The sequence below is a fragment of the Sorex fumeus genome, unplaced genomic scaffold (assembly GCF_029834395.1).
Source record: "Sorex fumeus unplaced genomic scaffold, SorFum_2.1 ptg000041l, whole genome shotgun sequence".
Taxonomy (NCBI): domain Eukaryota; kingdom Metazoa; phylum Chordata; class Mammalia; order Eulipotyphla; family Soricidae; genus Sorex; species Sorex fumeus.
Window position 1 is genome coordinate 7810816 of NW_026606098.1, and position 26970 is coordinate 7837785.

The window sequence follows — 26970 nt, forward strand, 5'->3', positions numbered from 1 at the left end:
CCGGGGGCGGGGCTGGCGGCGGGACTCGGGGACCATGGACGAGCCGAGCCTGCTGCGGCGCCGCGGGCTCCAGGTGAGGCCCCGTGCGGACGGGCTCTGCCCCGGCGCACCTGACCCGGCCCGGGGGGCGGGGCTCGGGCGGGCCCGGGGGAGCCGGAAGGCAGGGCCGGGAGCGCTCTGGCGCTTCTCCAAGTGCCTTCCCCTAGCGGGGGAGAGAGACAAGAGGGTAGTGCTCTATTGGACATTCGGGGAAACTGAGGTCCGAGCAATAGCGGGGGAGTTGGAGGGGGGCTCAGGGTCTCGTCCCGCTCCCCCAACTGCGCTGATAATAGGAGCCGCCGCAGCCAGAGCGCTGGGCCATATGCTCTTCGCTGATTAATCCTAGCTCCCGGGATGTATTAATATTAATTCAGCGCCTTCATCCCTGTCTCGGGCTCTGCGCCCCTGCCTCGGTTCAGCTCCCCCTACGGCGAGCCAGGGAGGTGGAGGCTGCCCGGGTGTCCATTCATCAGGTGGAGAAACTGAGTCTGCAGGCTCCAACCCCATGCCCTCATCCACTCCCTGAGGGACACGAGCCCCCGCCGCTGGCCGTGTGTTGGGGCAGCCCCAGGAAGCCCCCGGGAGGGCCTCTGCCTGGCCTTTGGCCTGGGCTTGCGGCGGCTGGCAGAGGTCCCGGGCCCAGCCCGCGGAGGCCTCGCGTTCCCACCAGCAGCACCCTGAGACCTCAGTTTCCCCAGATGTGCTGTGAGGTGGTTGGGGAGGGGGTTGCTACACCGCAACCACAAAGCAGCTCCCGGGAGGCAAGGGGCTACCCCAAGATTCATCCTTTGCGCAACAAGCAGGCCCCGGGGGATCTGCCCCTGGGGCGTGAGGTGGGTGGAACCTTCTGGACTGGGTGGCTGCACTGGTCTGGCTGTCAGGGGCTGGGGCAGTGGGGACGTTGGCATCTCTGCAGAAAGTGGTGGGCTCTGTGGTGTTGGCAGCCCAGGAGGGCAGCAGAGGCAGGGGAAGCAAAGCCGGCAGAGGGGAGCCAGGACCTCGAAAAGCTGAGCAGGGAGGGTGGGGGTCGGACCCAGACAGCCACTGCGCAGCCCCGGCCAAGATATACAGCGGGAATCCCCCCTCCACCCCCCACTTGCTGCGGTGGGGGGCTCTGAGGGGACAGAGTCAGGAGTGGGGGAGCTGGACACTTAGCCGGGGGCAAGGCAGGGCTGGTAAACAGTGGGGTGTTTGTGGGGGGGACCAGGCCCCGCCTGAAGCCCCAGTTAGACACCAGCCCCGCCCCCGGCCTCTTAAAATAGAGAAACCGCCCTCGGGTAGGCGCCTGGGGGCGCTGCTGACGTCAGGAAATGGGGGCCGTTCCCAGGGGAAGAGGTGCCCATTCCCTGACGACTGGAGGCCCAGTGCAGAAGGGGAAACTGAGGCTCAGTGAAGCTTTGCCACAGGGCTGGTGGCACAGCATGTAGGTCACAGTCCGGGCGTGAGCGCAGGTAGGGTTGGGGCCCCCTCCCTCCTCAGGCCCATCCGGGGGGCCGACGGGGTTGAGGGATAGTCCAGAAGTGGGAAACCGTCCCCAAGAAGGGCTCGACCATGGCACATGCCAAGAGCCAGAGGCATGAAACAGGAAGTGTCGGCAGCCTCCCCAGGAGACAGATGGTCCCTCCGCAAGTTTGGGGGAGTGAGATTTTGTCCCTGGGGTGACTGGCTTCCTGGAGCTGAGGACTCCCAGATGTAAGGACGTTTAAAGTGCTCTGGAGTCAGCTTGGGACCTGAACAGCGGCCCGCTGAGCGAGAGAGGTGTTTGGGGTAAAGAACTAAGCAGACAACGAAATTCGTCAAATAATTGGGGTAGAAATTGCTGCGGACATTATCAGGCTGCTCCCAGCCACCGATTTCAGTGCTATTATTAGCCTTATTTTCTCAGAGGGGGAAACCGAGTCTCCAGGAGAGAAAGAAGCAGCCCGGATGTCAGAGCGCTTGGCATTTTAACCCCTCTGGCACCAGGGTGCAAAGAGATTGAGGGGCCTCATGTACTGAGGCTCGGGCCACAGGCTTCCCCCAGAAGGAACCCGAATAACGGGCCTGGGAACAGCTCTAGCCAATCAGGTTGCAGCCTGTTCCGCAGACCAAATCAGATACCCTGGCAGCTGACCCCAGGAAATCAGGCAGTGCTGATTGGCTGGTGTAGACAGTATACCTACTCTCCCAGCCAATGGGGTCGTAGCAATATAGGCACGCGGATGCCTCTGTCCCGGGAACGCGCGCCAGGACCTGGCCATCTGGCCTCGGCAGTGGGGTCAGAGGATGAGGTGGCGATGGGCCCTTCCTGCGCTGGCCTTAGCCGTCTCCTGTGTGACATCTGTAGGCGCCACTTCACATGGAGTGTTATTCTGATGGCGACGACGGTTATTTATTTCACTGTTTTCCTCATCTCGCAAACAACAGACTTTAAAACACATTCCCCCAGCACAGCCTCTTGTAGCCAAGTGACCGCGTCCGTGTCTGGATTTTGTCTCTGTGACTGCCGGGTAGAGTCTCCCTGAAAGTTTCCTCCTGGCTCCGGCCCACTTATTTTCCTCCTCCAGGAAGCCCTTGGGGACTGCAGCCGGTGGTTTCCCCTTGCCTTCATTTCTTCCTCCCCCCCCCACCCCCCCCCAGCTCTCCAGACGCCTCTAGGACTCCAGCTCCAGCTGAGGTTTCAGGCAGAGCAACCATCCCAACCCTGGGGCAAGTCCCACCTCCCCTGTCTGGGCTGGATCCACTCCCTGGGGGAACAGCCGGCACTGAGGGGGCTGAAGGCGGAAGCAGATGGCGCAGGGAAGGGGGGAGCCGAGGCGGTCTTGGGAGAGCTCCTGTGGGCTGCTCCTTCCCAGATCCTCGGGGGATGCCGCTTGCTCTCACCTCTCTGCTACTTTACATCGTTCTGTATTTTGGAAGCAAAGGCACATTTGTTGGGAAATGGGAGGTTATTATTAACAGCACTAAGTCAGCGGCTTGCCTCCAATTAATTCCTCCCAGCTTCCCCCATTGCCCGCAGGGCACGATTTCTCCCTGGCTCGAAGGCACAAAGAGTGTGTGTGTGTGTGTGTGTGTGAGAGAGAGAGAGAGAGAGAGAGAGAGAGAGAGAGAGAGAGAGAGAGAGAGAGAGAGAGAGAGACCCTGGAGGTCAGAGCCCAGCATGTTAGTGAGGGAACAGGAGTGGGGGGGGGCAGCTGGCTGGGGTCCCACAGCCAACGCTGTACTGCTGGTAGTGAGCTCCAGGTCCCTGGGAGTAATCAAGCTGAAGGGGAGGCTGCAAGGTGGGTGATCCACTTCCTTCCATCTGGAATGACGCTGTTCCCTGAGCTCCAGGTCACCCCAAGCGCCCTTCCCCTTCCAGATTGGGGAGACCTCCCTGCTACCTTATCCCCAGCCCAGCAGCTCCCAGTCCAGATGCTTCAGCCCCCTCCCATTGGCTGTGGTGTGATGATATAATCGGTTGCCATGGCAAACATCCGCTCTGGGCGTGGGCAGCTGGAAGCCCACTGAGGGAGAAAATAGTGGCGTGTCCAGGACTACCCCGCGGTGTTGTGTGGAGGCTGGGGGTGGGTGTGAGGGGACACCCGGAAGTCCCGCTCTCCCTTCACCAATGGAATCAAATAGCTGATGTGCTCCTGTGCCTCAGTTTCCCTGTCTCTTGACCTGCCCTGGTGTAGTGGAGAGGGGGTGTGTCAGTCACCCAGAAGGTGCACACAGAGCCTTGCTGAGCTCCTGGTGCTTGTTTTCACCCTGACCCCTCCTCCCTTCCCCCCCACCCCCGTGGTGGCACCAAGCAGCTGGTGGGGAGACCCAGTGGGTGGCCAGTCGCATAGCTCCAACCGGCCAGTCGGTCTGTGCCAAGCCTGGGTGTCCCAAGGCTCTGGCTCACTCTGTGTGTCCTCTGGGAGACTGCAAGTCCCCTCAGAGAGCCGCTCTCGGGTGCCCGGCTCTGTGTACCTATGTGGGGAGAGTACAGCGGGCAGAGTGCTGCCCTTGCACACTGCGGGCGCGGGTTTGATTCCTGGCACCTCATAAGGTCCCTGAGGCCCACCAGGAGTGATCCCTGAGCACCACTGGATGTGGCCCAGAAAACTGTCACCAGGGGCCCAGTCAGGGCCCAGCCTGCATAAGCGCTACAGGGAATGAGGGAGCCACTACTTTCTCTTGGGGTGCACAGCTAAGGCTGACCCAGTGGCATTTAGCCACTGTTGACACGCTTCCTGTGAAGTATATCACACTATCAGGAATGATAGCACAGCGGTAGGGCGTTTGCCTTACAAGCGGCCAACATGGCCGACCCGAGTTCGATTCCTCCGCCCCTCTCGGAGAGCCCGGCAAGCTACCGAGAGTATCTCGCCCGCACGGCAAAGCCCGGCAAGCTACCCGTGACATATTCGATATGCCAAACACAGTAACAAGTCTCATGATGGAGACGTTACTGGGCCCGCTCGAGCAAAATCGATGAACAATGGGAGGACCGTGACCGTGACCAGGTTTGGGGGCCACGTCCTGTGTCCTGTGGCCTTGGGCTGTTCCTGGCTGTTCGCTCAGGAGTGCCCCCTCGTGGCTTTCAGGAATGAAACTGGGACTGACCCAGCAAGTCCAGAGCCTTTGCCCCTGTACTCTCTCCAGACTCTTGAAGTAGATCAGAAAATAAAAGCTCACGTGGGAGTGATTAAATGATTTTTAATACATAACGAGTCGGATAGGGAGGTAGATGGGCAATCTGGGTGGACGTCCTGGAGGAAGGAACGTTTTTAGCTGAGAGGTGATGTGTCCAGAGGGGCCCAAAGGGGAGGCTGGGTGGGTCTGGTGGAGAATAGGACTGAGCCCAGCCCATGGGGGTTGGGAGACTAGAAAGGCTCCATGGGGTGCGGCGTGGCCCTCAGGGGCTGCAGGGGGAGAGGTGGCCTTTGGGTCACCTGATGTCACATGACAGGACTATGCTTTTGGGTCACATGACATGACAATGTCATGGAGCACCCTGGCAGTGGGGATCACTTCGCGTTTTCATTCCCTTTCAGAAGGAGCTGAGCCTGCCCCGCCGAGGACGTGGGTGAGTTTGCATGGGGGAGAGGTGGGGGGGGGGTGAGGGGGTGCTGGGGTCTCTGCTGAGCCTTTCTCCATCCTGGAGAAAACGCCCATCCTTCGTTTGCAGTGTCCTGTGGGCACACCTTCCCGGGTCACCCCGCCCAGGGATTGGCAAGGGGGAAAACTGAGGCTGTGCACTCCCGGATCAAGGGGGCCCAGTTTGGACAGGGAGAAATGTGTGTGGGGCCGAGACTAGACTCTTGTCCACCACAGCGATACCCTGGACTGGCGTGGCCCTGAGCCGGGGAGCTCACTCACTGTCTTTCTGGAGGCCAGAGAAGGACTGCGTCTGGCCCCCAGGCATGCTCTCATCCCAAAATCTCGGAACTCAGACCTGAGACTTGAATGGGGGCATGGCTTGTCTCCCCCGGCTACAGGAAACTGTCATTCTCTGCAGAAATTCAGCATAGACAGAGGAAGGGCCCTCTAGATTTGAGCAAGAGACCCTGGGAGGAGGTGACATTTGAGCCTCTAGCTGGAAGGGGAGCAAGAGGCCCGAGAGCAGGAATAGAATTTCGGCAGAGGGAACAGCATGGGCGAGCTTGGAAACTTGGGAGGGATGTGAGTACAGATGGGGTCCAAGGGCGCCATGGGGTGGGAGTAGCCTCAAGCCCAGACCCCGAGCTGACTGGACCTGGGAGGGCACAGCGGTGGGCTTGGGCCCACAGGGGCGAAGCTGGCAGGCACTGTGCTGGCCTCTGCCCAGGCTAGCGGCTCACGAAGTTTGGACGTGGACGTGGCTGGCTTCAGAGCACAGAGGCAGCGCAGGAGACAGGGACACCCTGCAGCATGTCTGCAATCTCGGTTATCCGGGGGTTGCGGAACCTGCGCACGCCTCCCCTAGGATTCTGGATGCGCCCAGGGAAGGCTCGGGGCAGGGAAGTTCGAGGCCTGAGAGGGGATGGCAAGGTTGACGACGCGGGGCAGAGGCGGGAGGTGGACAGCGGGGGCTGGTCCCCGTGGCGCTCAGGGGCGCAGAGACCCGCGCTGGGGCCCTCCTGGACAATGAGCAGTGGAGGAGGCTGGGCAGGGATGGAAGCTTCCTGAGCCGGCGGTCCCAGACCTGGGGCGGGACTAATTAAGATGCTGGGCCTTATGGAGGGCGGGACAACTAAGAGGCGGGGCCTGGTGATGGGCGGGCCAGATAGAGGGCGGAGCCTGCCGTAGGGGTGTGGCCAATACGCGGACGAGGTCGTGTCGGGGGTGGGGCCAGTAGGGGATTGGGTGTATCTGAGGGGGCGGGCCGGTACACGGGCGGGGCTGTAATCAAAGGGGCGGTCCCTAGAGGAGGAGGGCGGGGCTAACACGGGGCGAAAAATTTGGGGGGTGGGGCCAATAGAGGACGGATTCGCCGGAGGGGCGGGGCCTGCTGACGGGCGTAGCCAACAAGGGGCGGGGTTCATCGGGGGCGGGGGCAGAGTCTGCTCCCGACCCGGGGACCCGGGTGTCCCTACCTCCACCTCCTGGGCGCGCGCCCTGCGCTGCCCTACCTCCCTCCGGGCCGGGCTTGCGCGCAGGTGCGGGCCCCGAGCCCCGCCCCAAGGCGGACAGCTCCCTCCCCCCCGGCCCCCGGCGGCCCAGCCCCGGCGCCGGCGCCGAGTCTGCCCGCCTGCCAGGCATGCTGGCCCCGCGTTCGTGACCATCTGTGCGTGTATGATCGCGCCCCCAGCAAGGCCCCGGGGCCCAGGAGAGGGCGTCGGCTTCGCCGCGGCCCGGGCCGCGGCATGAAGCCCCGCCAAGAGAAGCTGCATATCCCGGCTCTGACTCTGGAGTGAGTGCTCGGCGCGGGAGGGGTGGGATCCTGGCGGTGGGGGTGGGCCCCAGCGCAGGCTGACGGGCGCCCAGCACCCTTTACCCCCCAGCGCCTCCGAGCTGCGCTCCGGGTGCCTGGGGTGGAGCCCCAGCGTCGCCGCTGCCGCTGCCTCCGGGGAGCCCTCCCGGGTCATCGGTCTGGCCCCGCCCTCGCGGCCTGTGCGCTTCCCAGAATCCAGGGCCTTGAACCCCTGCGCCCCACGGGACATGCCCTCCCGGGGGCTGGCATCAGGCGGAGGTGGGGACTGCCACGAGAGTCACTGGCGGGCGAACTCTTGCAGTCTGTCTCCGAGCGGCCAGATCCCAACCTTGCTGAGCCCCTGCAGCCCCACGAGCCCTGGGAGTCCCTCGTTGTCCCTGGGCCTGCACCCCTGGAGGTAAGTGACAGTGCACGGGGTGCGGGGACCTCCAGCCCTACCCTCACATTATCCGGGGAAACAGCCCAGACCCTGCGGGAGTGGGCCTAGGGACATCACCTCTGGGGCCTCAGTTTACCCTCAGAAGCTGCTGTCCACACTTGGACTTGGACCAGCTGATTCCTGCCGGAAACAGCAGGTCCCCCCACCAACAGGTGGCCAAGACCAGCCGGAACTTGAGCTCCTGCTCAAGGACATGTGCAGGACAGGTGGTGGGGCTCCCAGCCGGTTCCTGTCCCTCCCCCCAGACCCTCCACCTCCTCGAGGTCCAGGACTCTGCCCACTGAGCATGCCCAGTAGCGCACAGGCTGGAAGGCGCATCCACGCGTCCACCAGCCCCGGGAGGCATCTGATGTCCAGTGTGGCCTGCAAGTGCATGCGAGAGAGAGGACAGACCTGGCACCAATGACCTCCAGCCGCACCAGCTGCCTCCTGCTCTGTCCTGGCGCTATTTTCCAGAGGGGGAAACCGAGGCTCTGTTGAGCTTGGTGGGTCCCTGGGCCTTGTGGGGACTGGAGGGAGCGAGCACAGTTGGGACCTGTCTCAGGACGGGGGCGGGTGGCTGGCAGCTATGCAATTGTTAGTCTGCACCAGCAGTCCTGGGGCTGGCACTGGCTCGGATGGGGGCATTTGGATGTTGGGTCACACGCAGTGTGCCAGGAGCTCTGGGCATAGCCGGGAGTAAGCAGTGGTGGTTGCTCCCATATGCCCCCCACTCCTGGGCTGCCCACTGTGATCAAATGAACAGAACCCTGGAGGCACCTCTCAGAGGAGGTGATGCGTGGTTTTTGTTTGTTTTCTGGCCGTATTCAGGGCTGACTCCTGGCTCTGTGCTCAGGGATCACTCCTGGAGGTGCTTGGGGGGATCTTGTTGGGTGCAGAACCCAAGTTCACTGCATGGCAGGCCAGCCTCTTCCTCTCTGTGCCCTTTGAGCCCAGACCTAGGCAGAGCAAGGGGGCCACACAGGGCTACCCCAGACTCCGGTGTCATCGGGGCCACGGCCAGCTGAGTGGGAGCGAGGGTCCACTCTGAGAGATGCTCAAGCCAAAAGTGCTCGGCACCCATCAGAGCCGCCCTGGGCAGTGCTGGGAAAGGGAGCAACATGGTGCCAGGGGGCCAATTCAGGGTCCATTTCCACAGATGGAATTTTTGTTCATTATTTTTAAATTTGGGGGCCACACCTGGCAATGTTCAGGGGTTACTTCCTGGCTCTGCACTCAGGAATCATTTGTGGTAGTGCTTGGGGGCCTTATGGGACATCGGGGAAGGAACCCAGGTGGGCCGCTGTAAGATCACTCCAGCCTCAGGCTAGGACTTTTTTTTTTCCTTTTTGGGTCACACCCGACAATGCACAGGGGTTACTCCTGGCTTTGCACTCAGGAATTACCCCTGGCAGTGCTCAGGAGACCATACGAGATGCTGGGGATCAAACTCGGGTTGGCCGTGTGCAAGTCAAACCCCCTACCAGCTGTGCTATTGCTCCATCCCTCTAGGATTTTTTTTTCTCTCTGAAGTCACACCTGGTGATGCTCAGGGGTTACTCCTGGCTCATGCACTCAGGAATTACTCCTGGCAGAGTCCAGGGGACCATATGGGATGCTGGGAATCTAGCCCGCTTGCATGTAAGGCAAATGCCCTACCTGCTGTGCTATCACTCCAGCCCCTACACTAAGATGGTTTAAATTCTCTGTGGCTGTACTGGGAGCTGATGGAGGCCTGCCCCGGAGAAGGACCGGAGGCGGCTAGGGTGCATCTGGTTAGGGTGCTGGAGCATGCACAGGAAGGCAGAGTAGGGAAGGAAACTGAGGCACCTCATGATATGTCAAGGGTGCCCTAGGCGAGCTCCCTCATGCCATCCGACTCATTTTCGTTGGCAGCTGGCGCCCCTTCATGGGGCAGAATCAAAGTCCAATGGGTATATAGACCACATCCTCCTTGTTCACCCCTGGCAACTGGGGCTGGGGGTGGGGAAGGTCGGGAATCTACCTTTGGGATCTTATCAAGAGTGCATTAGTGGACAGGGAGCTGCCGTGACTCCTTGGTGTGCTTCTGTCAAGCCATCAAAGTGAACGATCTCATTCTGTGAATCCTTGGCCACCCTCCCTGCGGGGTCATGTGGGACAGGTAGTGCTGCTTCTTCTCCCACCGCCAGGGGGCAACAGAGTGTTGCCGCCTTGGGCTGGGCAAGAAACGGGCTCTAGGCAGAAAGCCCCGTGTTTTGGGTTCCTCCCCTGCAACCTCCGCAGATCGACACCCCAGGAAATGCAAGCTATGGCGCCAGGAGCTTTTGCTCCTACAGTGTCTGCAGATCAGCTGAGGGCGGCCGGCGTTGTTTACTCTCAGGGCCACAAGCCCTCACAGCTTCTCTGGCCAGCTCTGAGCCTTCTGTAGCTTCTGAAAGGTGCGAGGTGGACACCTCCAATCGTGTCCTCAGAGCGGGGTTCTGCAGACACGCTGGTGCAGGGGCAAGCTGGGAGGGCTCAGCCTGGGTGGTCAGGGCGTGGAGGGTGGTTGTGAGTTGGGTTCTCCTGGACAGATGGTTCCAGGCCAGAACCGCATTGTCCTGGAGCGGGTAGGGCAGGGGTGTGGGGTGGGGGCGGGGGGCGGTGAGCAGATCCTTCAGTATTGCCCTTGGCCCTTGAGTGCCTAGGATATTAAGAATTGTTGGGGCTGGGGCCCAGCAGGTAGGGCGTTTGCCTTGCTTGCCGCCAACCCGGGTTAAATTCCCAGCATCCCATATGGTCTCCCGAGCACCGCCAGGAGTAACCCCTGTGCATCGCCGGGGTGACCCAAAGAGCAAAAAGAAATAAAGAATTGTTGGGACTGATGAGGCACGACAGCGGAGAGGGCTCTTGCCTTGCATGTGGTTGACGCGATTTGATCCTTGTCACCCCAGATGGCCTCTCTTGCCCTGCCAGGAGAGATCCCTGAGAACAGAGCCAGGAGTAAGCCCTGAGCACTTCTAGGTGTGGGCCAAAATCAAAGCAAAATTAGCATTATTTTTTGCATTTTTGGGTCACAACCGGTGGTGCTCGGGAGGAGTGTGGGATGTGGAGGATCACGCCCTCCAAGCTGTACTATAGCTCTGGCCCCACAAAAAGTTTTTTTTTTCCTTCTGGAGCTGGAAAGATGGTTTATACTTTGCATTGGTGAGGACTGGGATTCCAGTACGACGTGACCCCAAAGCACTGCTGGGCGCTACAACAAAATTTTAATTTATTTTTATATTTACTTATTTGCTCGAGCGGGCCCAGTAACCTCTCCATTTTGAGACTTGTTGTTACTGTGTTTGGCATATTGTGTTTGGCACATTGAATACGTCACGGGTAGCTTGCCAGGCTTTGCCGTGCGGGCGAGATACTCTCGGTAGATTGCCGGGCTCTCCGAGAGGGGCAGAGGAATCGAACCCGGCTCGGCCGGGCTGGCTGCGTGCAAGGCAAATGCCCTACCGCTGTGCTATCACTCCATCCCATTTATTTATTTAATTTATTTACAACAAAATTTTTAAAAAAATTGAAAGTGGGGCCGGAGCCATAGCACAGTGGGTAGGGCGTTTGCCTTGCATGCAGCTGACCTGGGTTCGATCTCATCCCATATGGTCCCCTAAGCGCTGCCAGGAGTAATTCCTGAATGCCAAGCCAGGAGTAACCCCTGAGCATTGCTGGGTGTGACCCAAAAAAGAAAAAAAAATTGAAAGAGGAAGAATCTGGGCTGGGCTGGGTGGCCAAACTGAAGGAACAGGGCGAGGTCAGTGCCCATTGAAGGGCCGCCCTTTGGACACCTCCCTACTGGCTGGCTCAGTAGAGGAGAGTGAGGCAGAGCGTGGGCCAGACAGGGCGGGGGGGGGGGGGCTGAGCCCTTGAAGGGGTATTTCCCCAGGAAAGCGAAGCAGACACCCCCGGGGGGGGGCGGGGGGGGCCGGGAGGGGACGACGAGCCTGGGCATTGGAGCTGTCTGCGGCGGGGTGGGCGTGGCGGGAGATAGGCTCCACCCCGGAGGCGTGGCCAGCGCGGATCCTCAGTTGCAGGCCCGCCCCCAAACGCTGCAGGCCAGACGCGCGTAGGAGCAGCCGAGGTCAGCTTACCAGCGTGGTGGGGGGCTTGTAGGTGGTGCGAGGCGCAGACAGGGCTGCGGCAGAGGTGGTGGGCAGAGGTGGCCCCTTGGGGGCGCAGGTCCAGCACGCCAGCATTGGGTCGCTTCAGCTTCTCTCGCGGTGACCCCCAAACTGGGGTCTCTGCCTTTGCCCCTACCCTCATCCACACTGCACCGGCTCTCCTGCAGGGCCTGCCCGCTGGACTGCAAGCTTGAGTCCTTCCTTCCCGTTCTCCAGGGCGACTCCTCTGTCCTGTCTGTCTCAGCTGTCCCCAGCGGCCCTTCCCCTCCCCCGCTTCAGAGAACCCTCTCTGTCTGGTTATTCACATTTATTTCTTTATTCTCTGGTGGTGTCGGCGATCCCCTTATCCCCTGGGCGTTTGAAATTGTGTTGTTTGCTGTTTCCTGTTTAGTCTCTGGGGGTGGGGCGGGGGTGGGCACAAGGCATGTGCTTTACCCTGTACCCTCTCTGGCCCTCTTTCTATTCTTCCATGAGGCGACTTATGTGGGCTAGAGAAAGGGGCCTGAGAACTAGCCTGGTGCCACCCTTTGTGGAACCTATACGTGGCACGGTTGTAGGCACAGCCTGATCCCACTTAGCCCAGCAATCCACGTGTCAGCCTGGCTTTCCTCCCACCTTCTAGTTGAAAACACTGGGCTTGACACGTTCATCTGATTTCTGACTCAGTCTGCCAAGCATACCCTCTCTGCCAGGGCATGGGAGATGCTGGGGCCTCAAGGAGTCCAACCTGAGCAGGACAGAAAGCTGGAAGGGCTTCCCAGAGGAGGAGCTGCTGGGTCTTACCAGACAGGAAGTGCATTCCAAGATGGGAGCAGGACTTGGACGGGACCACTGGGTCGGTCTGGCTCTCCGCGCTCAGAGAGGGTCAGCTTAACGGGCAAAGAGGGGCGGGAGGGCTCCCACCCATCTGAGGGAAGGTAGCCCCATTCGGACGCCGCGCCCCTACAGCCCTAGCAACGCCCCGCCCCTTTTCGCGCTGTGCCGGTGATGCCCCGCCCCCGTAGCCATGGCAACGCCCCGCCCGGTGCCTGCCAGCGGATTCGCGGGGGCGCTTCCGCGTTGTGGCCCCGCCCCTGACCCCGCCCCTAGCCCTCCTGGGCGGGGCTCCGGGGCGCGCGCTTCCTCCCCGCCCCCTCCCCGCTCCGCCGAGCGCCCCCCAGCCAGGTCTGCGGGGTTCCCGGGGGCCGATCCCGCCGCCGAGGTTCGCGCTTCCCGGGTCCCGGCGGCGGCGGCGGCGGCGGCACAAAGGGAAGCGGCATGTCCGACCCCAGCTACTGGACGGCGGTGGCGGCGCCCGGCCACCGGAGCCGCCTGGCCAAGGGCGCGCTGCTGCAACGCTCCAAGAGGTGGGCGCACGGCGCGGGCACGGGCGGACCCCAGGGTTCTTCCTGGCGGGCGGCGTGGCGGGGGCCCCGGGAGCAGTGGTGGAGGGCAGCGGGAGGACCCCTGGAGAGCCAGCCACGGACAAGCCTGGACGTTCGTGGTTGTCTAGTCCCGTCGTGAGGCTGGGGTCGCAGCTGGGGGGGTGGGGATGCCCGAATTCCCCGGGACCCGATCTGCCCAGCCGGGCTTCGAACCTGGGCCTCGAGCACATAGCGGACCTGGGGAGGAGCTTCTCGGAAAAAGTGAGGCAGGTCCTCGGGGCTCAGTCAGCGGAAACGTTGGCTCAGAAGCTCACACACTGGCCGCCTGAGGCGAGGTGCACGCAGGGTGGGTGTCAGGCCGCCACCCCCGGCCCATCCCTGCTCGCTGTCTACCTGGGCCCCCGGGCTGTGTGATCAGTGGCAGTGCCTTCACCTCTCTGTGTGTCCCCTTTCCAGGGTTCAGCATTGGGAACACGGGCATGGGGTCTCCGCAAACTCTCAGCCCAGAGCTCAGACTCCCCAGGGTGGGGGGGACACAGGAAGCAGCTTCTCGGGGTCCTGGGCCTGCTGCGAGTTCTGAGCACACCCCAGTTGCTGGGAGCCTCCCCTCCTCCCCGCCAGTTTGCAGGTTCCTCCGAGCTAGTGCATCTTGCTGCTTTCCAGAGGGTCCCCAACCCCAACCCCCCCCCCCCCCCCCGCACTGAAGAGCCAGCGGATTCTTTCCCTCCCTGTTGAGGGGGTAAGGGAGGTAGCCCCAGAGTCCAGGTGAGGGCCGGAGAGGATGTGGGGGCGCTGGGACCGGGGAGACAACATTTTGCGGAATTTGTAGGTTTCACTTTTGTGTTTGCAGCGCGGGCTGGAGCTCGGGCTGTCAGGCTGTTGACATTTGTGGTCTCGCCTTTTTCTGGGTGGGAAAGGGGTGTCAACCTCCGCCCTGGCTGGGTCAGGGTTGGGAGCTGCGCTGAGCCATCTATGCGCTGGCCAGGCCTTTCCTTGGTCGCTGTTGTGGTGGCACACAGGCCCACCTTGCAGGAGACCTGGCAACCCAGGGTACACCCATCCCTGCCCCCTCCCCCGTGTGCAAGTGTGACAGTGCAGGGTCCAGGTGGGGAAACTGAGGCCCAGGTGACGACAGGTGGGGCCGCTGTGCTCTCGTCACCAGATCGCGGGGAGGGGGGCAGGGGGTTTCAGCCGACCCTGTGCCCCGCTGTTCTCCGTGCCCTCCCTTGTGCCCGCGCTCGTGCGCGCTCCCCGCCCAGCTGCGGGCACTGCGTGCGTTGGCGGCCAGGCTGTGTGGGCAGCGGTACTGGTGGAGATGGAGCCGTTGCCGGGAGACAGCGCTGGGGGGGTGGGCAGACTGTCGCTCCCAGCCTCGCGCTGCCAGGGCGGGGGCTAGGGTGTGGGGGTGGGAGGGAGGGGCGAATCTCGGGCAGAGTAAAGATGGCACCCCATTTGGGGGGTCTCCGGGAGCAGGCCTCTGCACCAGGCTGCCTGCTGCTCTTGCGCGCTCCTGACCGTTGGCGTGGGGTGGGCGAGGTGGCGGGACCCATCCTGCTCCTTGCGGTCTGGGCTGTCCTAGCTGCGGGGTGATCAGCCGAGCTGCGAGGCAGCTGGGGGGTGCGACTGTGCCCACTGCCCGCTGCCCGGCCCTGCACAAGCCCCTACTCTGCCCCCAGCTGCCGCAGTGGGAACCGCAAAAGCCTGGTGGTGGGAACCCCATCGCCCACCCTCTCCCGGCCCCTGTCTCCACTGTCTGTCCCAACTGGTGAGTGCAGAGGGCCAGCGGGGGGCGGGGACTTGGGGCCCAGTGTGGGCACCTGACTCAGTCTCCCCACTCTCTCAGCAGGCAGCAGCCCCCTAGACAGTCCTCGGAACTTCTCAGCCGTATCGGCCATCAACTTCCCCTTTGCTCGAAGGTCAGGGGCCCTGCCTTGGTGGGAGTGGGGAGGGAGAGAGGCTTTGGTTTGTGTGTCCCTGGGACTGGGGAGGAAATCCTCGAGGGATAGTCGTCGGGTACCCCGGTAGCTGGAATGGGGGCCATCTTGGCAGTTGGAGGCAGAAGGGCTTCCTGGAGGAAGCAGCCTGTAGAGAAGTGGCTCCGCCCCCTATCACCAGTGTCCACCTTCAGCCTGGATGGGAGGTCCTGCCTCCAGCGGGGCCAGGCTGCTGGCCACAGTGCCTTGCTCAGCTCCCGCGACTGCAGGGTTCCTGCCCTCCTCACCTCCATTCCCGCTTCCCTTGCCAGGGCGGATGGCAGGAGATGGTCGCTGGCATCCCTCCCTTCTTCTGGCTATGGAACCAACACTCCCAGCTCCACAGTCTCGGTACCGAACAGTGCTTCGTGGCGGGCGTGAGGTGGCTCTGGGGAGGGACAAGTCTGGTTGCTTGCAAGATGTCAGATAATTGTGGGGGGATTCCCCCAGATACTTCCATTCTAGGGGACACAGACATGCCCAGCCTGTGGGGTCAGCTCTGAGCAGTCAGGGAGGGCCTCCTGGAGGACAGGGCATGGGAGCAGGGGTTTTGAGGAGCCCCCTAGCGGCCTGTAGCCCTGAGAGAGAGGGCTGAGGTCCCTGGCTGGGTGCAAACTCTGGCCCAGGGCTCTGATTGCGCTCCTGCTCTTCACCCCAGTCCAGTTCATCCTCGCGCGAGCGCCTCCACCAGCTTCCTTTCCAACCAACGCCGGACGAGCTGCGCTTCCTGTCCAAGCATTTCCGCAGCTCCGAGAATGTGGTGGACGAGGAGGGTGGCCGCTCCCCCCGCCTGCGCCCACGCTCCCGGAGCCTCAGGTGCGCCTGGGGGTATTGGGGAGGTCCATGCTGTGGCTGTCCCCTCTCCCCCCCAACCCACCCCGTCGCCTCAGCCTCTGACGCTAGCCTTCTGCCCCGGCTCGGCTCCTCCCCTGGCCGGCATAAGGTTGCCTGGTCACATGCTAACCGACCCCTCTCCGCCCCGCAGCCCAGGACGTGGAACAGGCACTTTTGACAATGAGATCGTCATGATGAACCACGTGTACCGGGAGCGCTTTCCCAAGGTGGGCAGCTGCCTGCTCTGCCCCTGCTCACCCAGCCCTGCACCCTGTTAGCTCCTTTCCCCGTCTCCTCTCGCGGCAGCTGCTGCTCTGGGCCCTGTCTCTGCGCATCGCGTTGGGTGACCGGCTGCCCCTGCCTGCAGGCCACGGCGCAGATGGAGGGCCGACTGCAGGAGTTCTTAACGGCCTTCGAGCCCGGCGACAAGCTGGCCCTGGCCGATGGAGTCCTGGGCTTCATCCACCACCAGATCATCGAGCTGGCCCGGGACTGCCTGGCCAAGTCCCACGAGGCACTCATCACCTCCCGCTACTTCCTAGAGATGCAGGAGAAATTGGAGAGGCTGTTGATGGACGTGCGTGAGCAGGGCAACGCTGGTGGGGGTGTGGGGGTGGGCGTGTCTGGGGCGGGGCCTGCGGGAGCTGGGCCTATGGGCGTGCTTCGGGGCGGGGCCTTTGAATACCGGGCCTGTGGGCGTTTGGGGGCGGGGTCTGGGGGCGGGGCCAGTAGGTGCCCTATGATGATGCCCCTCTCTCTGTCTTAAGGCCCACCAGCGGTCGGACAGCGAGGAGGTGGGCTTCGTAGTCCAACTCGTCCGGAAGCTGCTGATCATCATCTCACGGCCCGCGAGGCTCCTAGAGTGCCTGGTGGGTCTCACCACAGGGCCCAGTCGTGTGGGGAGCTCAGAGAGATGCAGGGTGCCTCCAGACAGGACTGGGCTTCCCAGAATTCTGACGCTGGCGGGGACCACAGTGTATGCAGACGCCCCTGAGCCACCCCCTCTGTCCCCAGGAGTTTGACCCCGAGGAGTTTTATCACCTGCTGGAGGCCGCTGAGGGCCAAGCCCGTGAGGGCCAGGGCATCAAGACGGACCTGCCCCAGTACATCATCGGGCAGCTGGGCTTGGCCAAGGATCCCCTGGAAGGTGAGCTGGGATGCAAACCTAGGCCTCAGCCTGTGCTGCATCCACCTGCAGGCCCGGAAGTATCTTGCTCTTAGGAGTTGGGCTCTGATCATCCAGCTGTCTGGGGTCAGCGTCAGTGACCAGCAGCACCTGGCCCTGTCTGCTCACAAAGCCCTAGTCCTGAATGGGACCTGGAGGTGTCCTGGGAGTTGGGGGTAGGGGAGACTGACCTAGTCCTTGGGTGACACCAAGACACTCAGGAGTCCCCTCCTGGGGCTGGAGCACTAGGACAGTGAGTAGGATGCTTGCCTAGCACTCAGCCAACCCAATTCGATGCTTGCATCCCTTAGGCTCCCTCCTGAGCCCTGCCAGGAATGAACCCTGAGCATCGTCGCTAGGTGTGGCCCAAAACCAAAACAAAAAAGCCCTCGCCCAAAAAGAGCTGGGATGGAAACCGTGTCACAGCTGGGAGGGGCTTCTGGGCGGTCAGGTTGGCCTGGGAGACTGTGCTGCTGCTGGGACATGGAGAGGTCACCAGCTGCAGTGCTCAGAGCAGCGGCGGGACAGGGTCCCAGGGAGATACCATGTCTCCTGCCCAGGATGGGCCCTGAGAACCTCAGGAAACCCTGGGTTGCTAGAGAGGCAGGCCTGAGTAGAGTCCCTTTCCTCACTCATCCTGCAGAGATGGTGCCTCTGAGTCACCTCGACGATGGTGGACAGCCTCCAGCCCCTGAGTCCCCTGAGGTGAGCTGAAGAACCTAGACGTGTGTGGCTGCACGCACACAGTGCATGCACACGTACACACTATGTACATGCACAGATATGGACACATATGCATGTGGGTGCTAGTACACACATAACCCCTGTCGGTTCCTGTGTAGTCTAGACCAGGTGGCCAGGAGAGGCACTGGGGGTCCTTTGAGGTCTTCCATGTAGTTGGCAGTTAAAAAAAACCCATGTTTGGGCTGGAGCGATAGCACAGTGGGTAGAGCATTTGCCTTGCACGTGGCTGACCTGGGTTCGATTCCCAGCATCCCATATGGTCCCCCGAGCACTGACAGGGGTAGTTCCTGAGTGCAGAGCCAGGAGTGACCCCTGAGCATCTCCGGGTGTGACCCTCCCCCCCAAAAAAAAACCCAGGGTGGTGACAGTGAGGAAAATGGGATCCCCAGGCTTGGAGGCTGGGGGGGTGGTTATTGCCCAGGTGGGCTTTGGAGGATGTGTAGGACTTTTCTTGTACCCAAAGCTGAGAAGCTTGAATTTGAGAAACTAGGAGGGAGGAAATGAGGGCAGTTTGTGGTATCGACAGTTTGGAGCTGGGGGAATGAGGAGCTTCACCTAGTGGTGCTGGGCCCTGAGCTTTTCCTAAACCCTACTCCAATCCCCAGAACCGGGCCTTGGCCGGCCAGTGCCGGAGGAAGCCGTGTGAGAATGACTTCGAGACCATCAAACTCATCAGCAATGGGGCATACGGGTAAGTCCTGTCCCTGGAAGCCCCTGTCTCAGAGGGTGCAGGAGGTGTGGCCCAACCCAGGGTCCAGGATGGGGGGCGGGGGGCTCAGGCAGTCGGGCCACACCACACTGGTGGGCAGCTGCACGGGAGTCCCCAGGACTTCCACTCCAGGTGCTATGTGGGTCACTGCTCTCCTTGGCTCCTTCAGAATCGTGTCTTTTTGTTGTGGGGACCACATCCAGCAGTCCCTGACCCAGGGGTGCGTGTGGAGGGACCAGTCCCTGGACTCCCATGAGTGGCTTGTGTTACCCCACTCGAGCCTCGCCCCCATCGTAAGCTGCGTGTCCTTGGTCTGGCCACCGTTGGAGTTTGCTGGGGCCCATTGCTGGCAGGGGCCTGCTCCACGGCCTCTGTGACACCCGCCCCCCCCCCCCCCCCCCCCCCCCCCCCCCGCAGTGCCGTCTACCTGGTGCGGCACCGTGAGACACGGCAGCGCTTTGCCATCAAGAAGATCAACAAGCAGAACCTGATGCTGCGGAACCAGATCCAGCAGGTGTTCGTGGAGCGCGACATCCTTACCTTCGCTGAGAACCCCTTCGTGGTCAGCATGTTCTGCTCCTTCGAGACGCGCCGCCACCTCTGCATGGTCATGGAGTACGTGGAAGGTGCGCCTGGTGCCCCGCGAGGTCCGCAGCACAGGCAGCTGGAGAAGGGAAGTGGGGAGAGGGGGCAGGGTTGCAGGTGGCGTTCGCCGCTGGCCCCTAGCCTTTAGCGGGCGCTGTGCAGTGTCGCTAATGCCGAGCTGCTGCCCTGCACCCCGGCTCCCGACAGACAAGGCGAGGAAGGCTTTGCCCTGTGCCCAGGCAGCCCCAGTCTCTGACCGCCTCCCTGCCCTCCTGCAGGCGGTGACTGTGCCACGCTGCTGAAGAACATGGGTCCGCTGCCTGTGGACATGGCACGCATGTACTTCGCCGAGACCGTGCTGGCGCTCGAGTACCTGCACAACTACGGCATCGTGCACCGGGACCTCAAGCCTGACAAGTGCGCCTGTGCAGACCGAGGGGCGGGGTGGGGCGGGGCCATGTTGGGGCGGGGCCATGTTGGGGGCGGGGCAAGGCTGAGTGTGTGGCTTTGGGGCCTGGGGCTGGGCTCAGAGATGCTGGTCTGGTCGGTGCTCGGTGCTCGTGCACAGTCGGAGTTCCTGCGCGAGTGTCAGTGGGAGTTCGTGCTAGGCTCCTGCTAAGTGTAATGTGTGAAGATGGGGCCCACCTCGTCTGCCTGCAGGATTACACTGGGGTGGACGGGAACATCCGATTCTCAGGGGCCCCGCGCCCTGTGGCTTCTCCTAGTCAGGGGTTTGGGGCCATATCTGATGGCTCTGTGCTTAGTGTCGCTCTGGGCGGTACTGGGGACCCTGTGGTGCTTTGGGAACATCTTGGGGGGGGTGGGGGAGGGTGGGGAGGAGGCTCTCCTTCCGTCCCACCCCACTCTGCGTCCTCTCTCCCTGCCCCCTGTAGCCTGCTCATCACGTCACTGGGCCACATCAAGCTGACCGACTTTGGCCTGTCCAAGATCGGCCTCATGAGCATGGCCACCAACCTGTACGAGGGCCACATTGAGAAAGACACCCGGGAGTTCGTGGATAAGCAGGTGGGCGGTTGCCATCCGGGTCTTGCCTCTGGGTTAGGGTCACCTGCCTCTCCGAGGGTCTCTCCCAGGCAGGGAGGGGTCCTCAATGACCTCCACGTCCCCCGATCCTCTCCTGCCCAGGTGTGCGGGACCCCCGAGTACATCGCGCCCGAGGTGATCTTCCGCCAGGGCTATGGCAAGCCGGTGGACTGGTGGGCCATGGGCATCATCCTCTATGAGTTCCTGGTGGGCTGCGTGCCCTTCTTCGGAGACACGCCCGAGGAGCTCTTTGGCCAGGTGGTCAGCGGTGCGTCCCCCAATCCGCGCGGCCATGTGAAGGGCACTGGCCTTGCACTGGGCCGGTGGGTTCAATCCCTGACACCCCATAGGGTTCTGAGTATCACCAGGTTTGGCCCCGAAACCAAAATGAATCTGTCAATCAAAAGGCCAGAGGGGTCGGAGGGGACAGACAACAGGTGCTGCCTTGCGGCTCTGCAGACACTGATGGGTTCGATTCCTGGCACCTTGGGGCGGGGGCCCTGAACACCAGCAGCTGTGGCCCCCCCTAAGCGGAAACCATGACAGAGAAACAGCCACTCAAGGAGTGATGCCGGAGTCCTAGGCACTGCCCAGTCCCAGTACTGCAGTTGATCAGTGTTGTCAGGAGTAGTGCCCAAGCCCCAAAAAAATGCCAGAGAACAGCACCCAGAAGTAAAGAGGGGCCCGGTGGGAAGAATGGCAGCTGTGAGCCGACTCTGCATTTCTCGCCAATGCCCACACTATAGATGAGATCATATGGCCAGAGGGGGACGAGGCCCTGCCCGCTGACGCCCAGGACCTCATTACCCGGCTGCTTCGACAGAGCCCGCTGGACCGACTGGGCACTGGTACGGAGGTGTGGCTGGGAGGGGGCCTGTTTGGGAGGAGGAACACCTGAAGCTGGGGCTTTGGAGGGTGCATAGGAGTTTTCCAGGATTTCTGGCTCACTGGGCAGTTGTGGGTCTGCTCTTAGGGATCTGTGTCCCGAAGGTTTTGGCACAGTTCATTGGCCCCCGGGCACTGGCACACACATACTTGCACACTTGGCACAAGTCTTGGGTACCTCTCGGAGGGGGCATTCGGGCCCAAGAAGACACCCGCCATGGCGGTGAGGGAGGTCTGGTGGGACCCCAGATCACATGTGGTGCCTTGCAGGTGGCACTCACGAAGTTAAGCAGCACCCCTTCTTCCGGACGCTGGATTGGGCAGGGCTCCTGAGGCATAAGGCCGAATTCGTGCCGCAGCTCGAGGCCGAGGATGACACCAGCTACTTCGACAGTATGTGGGGGCCGGGCCGACAGGGCAGGGGCCGACTCTGCGGGCTGGAGGGGACGTCAGCAGTGTCCCCCGCCAAGCCTGGCCCTAGAGCTTACGACTTCCTGAGGTTTCTGAGAAGCTGAGGCACTTCTTCCCCCCCCCCCCCCCGCCGCCCCATCTCCCGGCACTCACACACTCAGGCAGCGTTTCCTGTTGCAGCCCCTAGAAGTGGGGCCTGTCAGGGACCCCACAACCCCGCCTCCTGCATGGCTGGTCTTGGTTGGGGTGGGAGGCCCTCGCTCATCCAGGGAAACGTCCCACACGTGCTCTCTTCCCACTCGGAGCTCCAGCCTTGCTTTCCCGTCCTGTTTCACTGTGGATGTGTTTCCTCTTGTGTTTCATTGTGCTGGGAGCCGGGGTATTTAAGCAAGTTGTCCCTGAGCCATGGCGGCGGGTGGGGGCTCATCCTGTCCCTCCTGTGACTGGGTCCCCCTTGCCATGCAATCCAGTGGACATCGGTCTGCAGGCCCCTTGTAGCCCCTTCCTCCGCTGCCCCGTCCTGGGCCGCCTTCCCCACGCCCCCCTCCCCTCCCATCTGCAGCGCGCTCTGAGCGGTACCGGCACCTGGGCTCGGAGGACGAGGAGACCAATGACGAAGAATCATCCACGGAAATCCCGCAGTTCTCCTCCTGCTCCCATCGCTTCAGCAAGGTGGCCTGGCCGCGTGTGGCAGCGACAGGAGGGGGTGTTTGTGTAGGGAGAGGGGCGTTAAAAAGTACAGTCAAGAGTCAGGGCTGGGGCTGGAGAGATAGCACAGCAGGTAGGGCGTTTGCCTTGCACGCAGCCGACCTGGGTTCGATTCCCAGCATCCCATATGGTCCCCTGAGCACCGCCTGGAGTAACTTCTGAGTGCAGAGCCAGGAGTAACCCCTGTGCATCGCCAGGTGTGACCCAAAAAGAAAAAAAAGAAAAGTCTGGGCTGAGGGGCTGGAGCGATAGCGCAGCAAATAGGGCGTTTGCCTTGCACGCGGCCGACCCAGGTTCAATCCCTGGAATCCCATATGCTCCCCTGAGCACCGCCAGGAGTGATTCCTGAGTGCAGAGCCAGGAGGAACCCCTGTACATCACTGGGTGTGACCCAAAAAGGAAGAAGAAGAAAAAAAAAGTCTGGGGCTGACAGTCCAGCAGAGAGGGCGTTTGCCTTGCACGTGGCCGACCCAGGTTCCGTGCCTGGCTTCCCATGGGGTCCCCTGAGCCCCTCCAGGAGTGATCCATGAGCGCAGAGACAGGAGTAACCCCTGAGCATTGCTGAGTGTGGCCTAAAAACCGAAAGAAAAAAAAATTGCAAGTGCAGGGCCAGAGAGTAGTCTGGTAGGTGGGGCCTTGCCTTTCACGCACCTGACCCGCCCCGGGTCCATCCCTGGCACTGTGTTTGGTCTTTGAGTGCTGTAGGTCAGCCCTGTGGCTTCCTCGTGTCAGAATGCTTGTTTCGCTGCTTCCCAGGTCTACAGCAGCTCCGAGTTCCTGGCTGTGCAGCCCACCCCAAGCCTGGCCGAGAGGAGCTTCAGTGAGGACCGGGAGGATGGCTGGGACCGCAGCGAGGTGGATTACGGCCGGCGCATGAGCAGTGCTGAGATCCGGTGGGTGCGCCAGAAGCCGTGGCTGACCTGAGTGGGAGAAACACCAACTCTGGCCCTGGCAAGCCTCCTGGTGGCCCAGCGGAAAAGAGTCTGGCGTCTTGGCCAGCCTGTCGCACTCCCAGAACGATCCCCTGGCATCTTCGCCTCTGGCTTCACATTCCTCAGCACCCCAAAATCCAGCCACCCAAGAAACGCTGTCTGCTGGCAGGTGGGCGTGGGGAGGGATGTTTCACAGGATGTGTAGGAGTTTGCTCGGGAATTCCAAGAACTGCATGGGCCCAGCAAGCTGGTTCTGGGCTTGAACCAGTTGCCCGGGTAGAGGCTGCGTTTTACAGGGTGTCCTGTGCCAGGGATGACCGTCTGACCGGGTCTCTTCCCCCCTGACAGACTGCGGCCCTCCTCCTCTGGGACCTCCTCGTCTCAGCCTGAGCGGGGCCCCAGCCCGTCTGTCCTGAACACCATCAGCCTGGACACCATGCCCAAGTTTGCCTTTTCCTCAGAGGATGAAGGAGTGGGCCCAGCCCCAGGGGGGCTCCAGAAACCTGTCTTCATTCTGGGGGAACCAGACCCCCTCCCAGCGGCCACCCCCGGGGCATCAAAGCCCTCAGGCCTTTCAGGTCAGTGGAGTCCAGTGGCTTGGGGACTAAGGGCTATTTGAAGGGCTATTTGAGATGGGTTTTCAGGGATGAACAGGAACTGTCCAGTTGTCACCTAAGTAATGCTTGAAGAAAGCGGGGCCTCCAGTCATCACCTGGACACCAAGAAACCAGTGGTCAGGGGTCAGGACAGGACTGCGGACAGAGCCCCAGGGGCTGGGCAAAGGCTAGCTGGGATGGACCTTGAGTTTTTCTGAAATTAAGCAGGGGGGAGGAAAGGGCCGGGCCCCCTGGGGTTCCGCTGACACCCTCCTCCTTCCCCCTCAGCAGACACCGCTGCCCTCAGCCACGCACGGCTGCGGAGCAATAGCACAGGCGCGCGCCACTCCACCCCACGGGCTGTGGATGCCACGCGGGGCCGCCGCCTGGGGGCCGCCAGGGAGTCGGGTCTGGAGAAGGCCAGGGCAGGCACCGGTGGGGGGCCGTGTGCCCAAGTCAGCCTCTGTGTCCGCCCTGTCGCTCATCATCACGGCAGGTAGCCCCGGCCCTCCTAGGGGTTGACCCTGGAGCTGCAGCACTGTCATGGGGGGAGCTGGGGTGGGGGTGTGGGGCAGGCCTTGGGGTGACCCGGGAGCTGCAGGGGAGCTGGGGGGGGCGGTCCGGGCCCTCAGGGTGACCCGCCCTCGCCCTGGCCCCACAGATGACGGGAGCGGTGGCCCCCTCATGAGCCCGCTGTCCCCACGCTCGCTGTCCTCAAACCCGTCCTCCCGAGACTCCTCTCCCAGCCGGGACCCGTCCCCCGTGTGCGGCAGCCTGCGGCCCCCAATTGTCATCCACAGCTCAGGGAAGAAATACGGCTTCAGCCTGCGGGCCATCCGCGTCTACATGGGGGACAGCGACGTCTACACTGTGCATCACGTGGTCTGGGTGAGAGGGATGGTCGCTGCTAGGGTGGGGCGGACCTTAGGTGGGCGGGGGCACATCATAGGGGCGGGATCTCAGGTGGGCGGGCCACGCAGTGGGATAAGGCAGGGCTTCCAATAGGATGTAGCCACGTGTAGGGTGGGGCTTTGGGCATGCATGGTTGTGATTGGGTGTGGCTCCAGGTGGGCGTGGCCTGGTGCTTTCTGGTGCCTGGGTGTAAATTCACTGGACCTGAGACCAGGGATGGAGAGAACTGGGGTGCATGGGGTACCTGAAGATGAGGAGCACAGGTCACCAGACTTGAAAGGATGTGTAGTGGGTGCAGGGGCAGTCACCCTGGGGGCACAGTTGGGGTTCAGTGGGTGGAGGTTGCCCAGGGCAAGGGCATTGGGAAGGCAGGAACCACCTTGTAGACTGGGGTATTCCTGCCCCACCACAGCCGCCTTTGGGGCCGTTTTCTTTTGGGGGGGGGGTTGGGGCCATACCCGGCATAGTAGACGCCTGCTTCTGGCAGTGCACAGGGACTGACAGTATGGAGTGCTGGCGATCAAACCCTGGTCGCCTGTGTGCAAGGCTACCCACAGTACTACCCACAGTACTGACGCGTTGCCCCTGGAGCCACTTGTGATCCCAGGGCGTAGCCAGTGCTCATGCGCTGCTTTTCAGGGCTGGATGAGAAACCTGATGGCCCCCAGGGATTCCTGATCCTCTGTCTTGGGTCATCAGTTGGGGAGGGGAGGTGGGACACACGGGGACAGAGGTCTCAAGTGAGCTCCGGGCGGGAGTGAGTGTCTCCTGAATCACTGAGGCTGCGGACATGTCCCTGTCCCCAGAGCGTGGAGGAGGGAGGCCCGGCCCAGGAAGCGGGTTTGCGCGCCGGGGACCTGATCACACACATCAACGGGGAGTCGGTGCTGGGACTGGTGCATATGGATGTGGTGGAACTGCTGCTGAAGGTATGGCGCCCCTCCCCAGAGGCCCGGCCGCGCCCACGCCCCGTCCCCGGCCCTCCTCCCCGGTGGGTGAACGGGGCCTCCGGGTGTGACCGACCCACCGACAAACCCTTGCAGAGTGGGGGCAAGATCGCGCTGCGCACCACGGCCCTGGAGAACACCTCCATCAAGATGGGGCCGGCGCGCAAGAACGTGACCAAGGGCCGCATGGCGCGGAGGAGCAAGCGCAGCCGCCGGCGGGAGACGCAGGACCGGTGAGCGGGAGTGGGGGGTGCTGGGCACTGGGCACCCGGGGGCGGGAGGCCGGCGGGCAGCAGCCGGGCGGGCTCCTGCACGGTGTCCTGAGCCGCCTGGGCACCCTGCAGCCGCAAGTCCCTCTTCAAGAAGATCTCCAAGCAGACGTCCGTGCTGCACACCAGCCGCAGCTTCTCGTCCGGCCTGCACCACTCGCTGTCCTCCAGCGAGAGCCCATCTGGCTCCCCGACCCACAGCCTCTCGCCCAGCCCCACTACCTCCTGCCGAAACCCTGCACCCGACGCCCCCGCAGGTGCGACCCCCTGCAGGGGAAGGGCTGGTGGGAGGGAGGAGACAGGAGCAACGGGCATCTTGAGGGAGGTGGGGGGGTGCCTGACCTCCCTCTAGCTTTTTTGTGGGGCCAAGCCGTGCGGGTGGGGCAGGGAGTGGGCTGGGCTGGCCGCCTGGGGGCGGAGGAGCAGGTGGAGGATTTGAATCTGCCCCACTGGTGCGCCTGCGCTGTGAGCTGGGCAAAGACCCTGGGGCTTTGATACTTGAGTAGGAGTCACCAAAACAGGCCTAGATAAACATCCTGTGAGCCCCGCAGGGGGCAGGAAACAGACTACTAGGAGGATACGGGCCTTGGCTGACCTCCAGAGTATCCTAGAGGCCCCAGGGCTGGTGGTCCTGAGACTCACCTGTCCTCCGCAGATAACTCATCCCCGCCTAGCGTGTCCCCGAGCTCCAGCAGCCCAGCCTCGCCAGCCACGGCCAGCCACGCCCGTCCCAGCTCCCTGCACGGCCTGGCTGCCAAGCTGGGGCCACCCCGGCACAAGACAGGGCGCCGCAAGTCCACCAGCAGCATACCGCCATCCCCGCTGGCCTGTCCACCCCTGTCGGCTGCTGCACCCCGCTCGCCCTCCCCGCTGCCCGGGCACCCACCGGGACCTGCCCGCTCCCCCAGGCTGCGCCGGGGCCAGTCCGCGGACAAGCTGGGTATGGGCGATCGGTCAGACGGGGAGGCCAGCCGCCGGGGGCGTGGGCAGGACTCGGAGCTGGTGGTGATGCGGAGGCTGCACCTGTCGGAGCGCAGGGACTCCTTCAAGAAGCAGGAGGCCGTGCAGGAGGTGAGCTTCGACGAGCCGTTGGACGGGTCCCCCGGGCCAGCTGCCGGCGTACCACAGATCGCGGTGGAGGAGCCCCCGGGGCTGGCCGTCCCCCTGCCGCAGAGCGATGTGGAGGACGCAGGGGATGCCTCGGGCCCCGCAGGGAAGGACTGAGACCGCGGGAAGCCGTCACTATCCCTGGAATGGTTTCTCCCCCGACAAAGAGACTCAGCCGAACACTGCGCCACCCACCTGGGGTGTGCCACCTGGATGTGCGTAAGCGCCCCGAGCCTGGCTGGAAGGTGGACACGACCCTCCCTGAGTTCCAGATGCCCCAATCCAGGAGACGGGATCAGGGGCATTGTACATAGCTGCCCCACTCCCCCCATA

The 26970-nt window shown here is 62.6% G+C and overlaps 1 protein-coding gene across 1 annotated transcript; it reads left to right on the forward strand.

The window, feature by feature from the left end:
• On the forward strand, positions 1–26769 carry MAST3 (microtubule associated serine/threonine kinase 3). The gene is given in 28 exon segments (XM_056119762.1): positions 1–73; positions 5043–5074; positions 14493–14581; positions 14663–14732; positions 15062–15140; positions 15448–15605; positions 15775–15850; positions 15991–16200; positions 16391–16492; positions 16638–16770; positions 17432–17493; positions 18138–18223; positions 18659–18867; positions 19105–19243; positions 19720–19852; positions 19973–20138; positions 20617–20718; positions 21026–21148; positions 21729–21838; positions 22631–22767; positions 23155–23384; positions 23691–23838; positions 23840–23898; positions 24064–24290; positions 25121–25243; positions 25358–25494; positions 25606–25787; positions 26186–26769. Coding segments are annotated over 28 exon segments (3930 nt in total). The 5' UTR covers positions 1–34; the 3' UTR covers positions 26755–26769.
• The last annotated feature ends 201 nt before the right edge of the window (positions 26770–26970 follow it).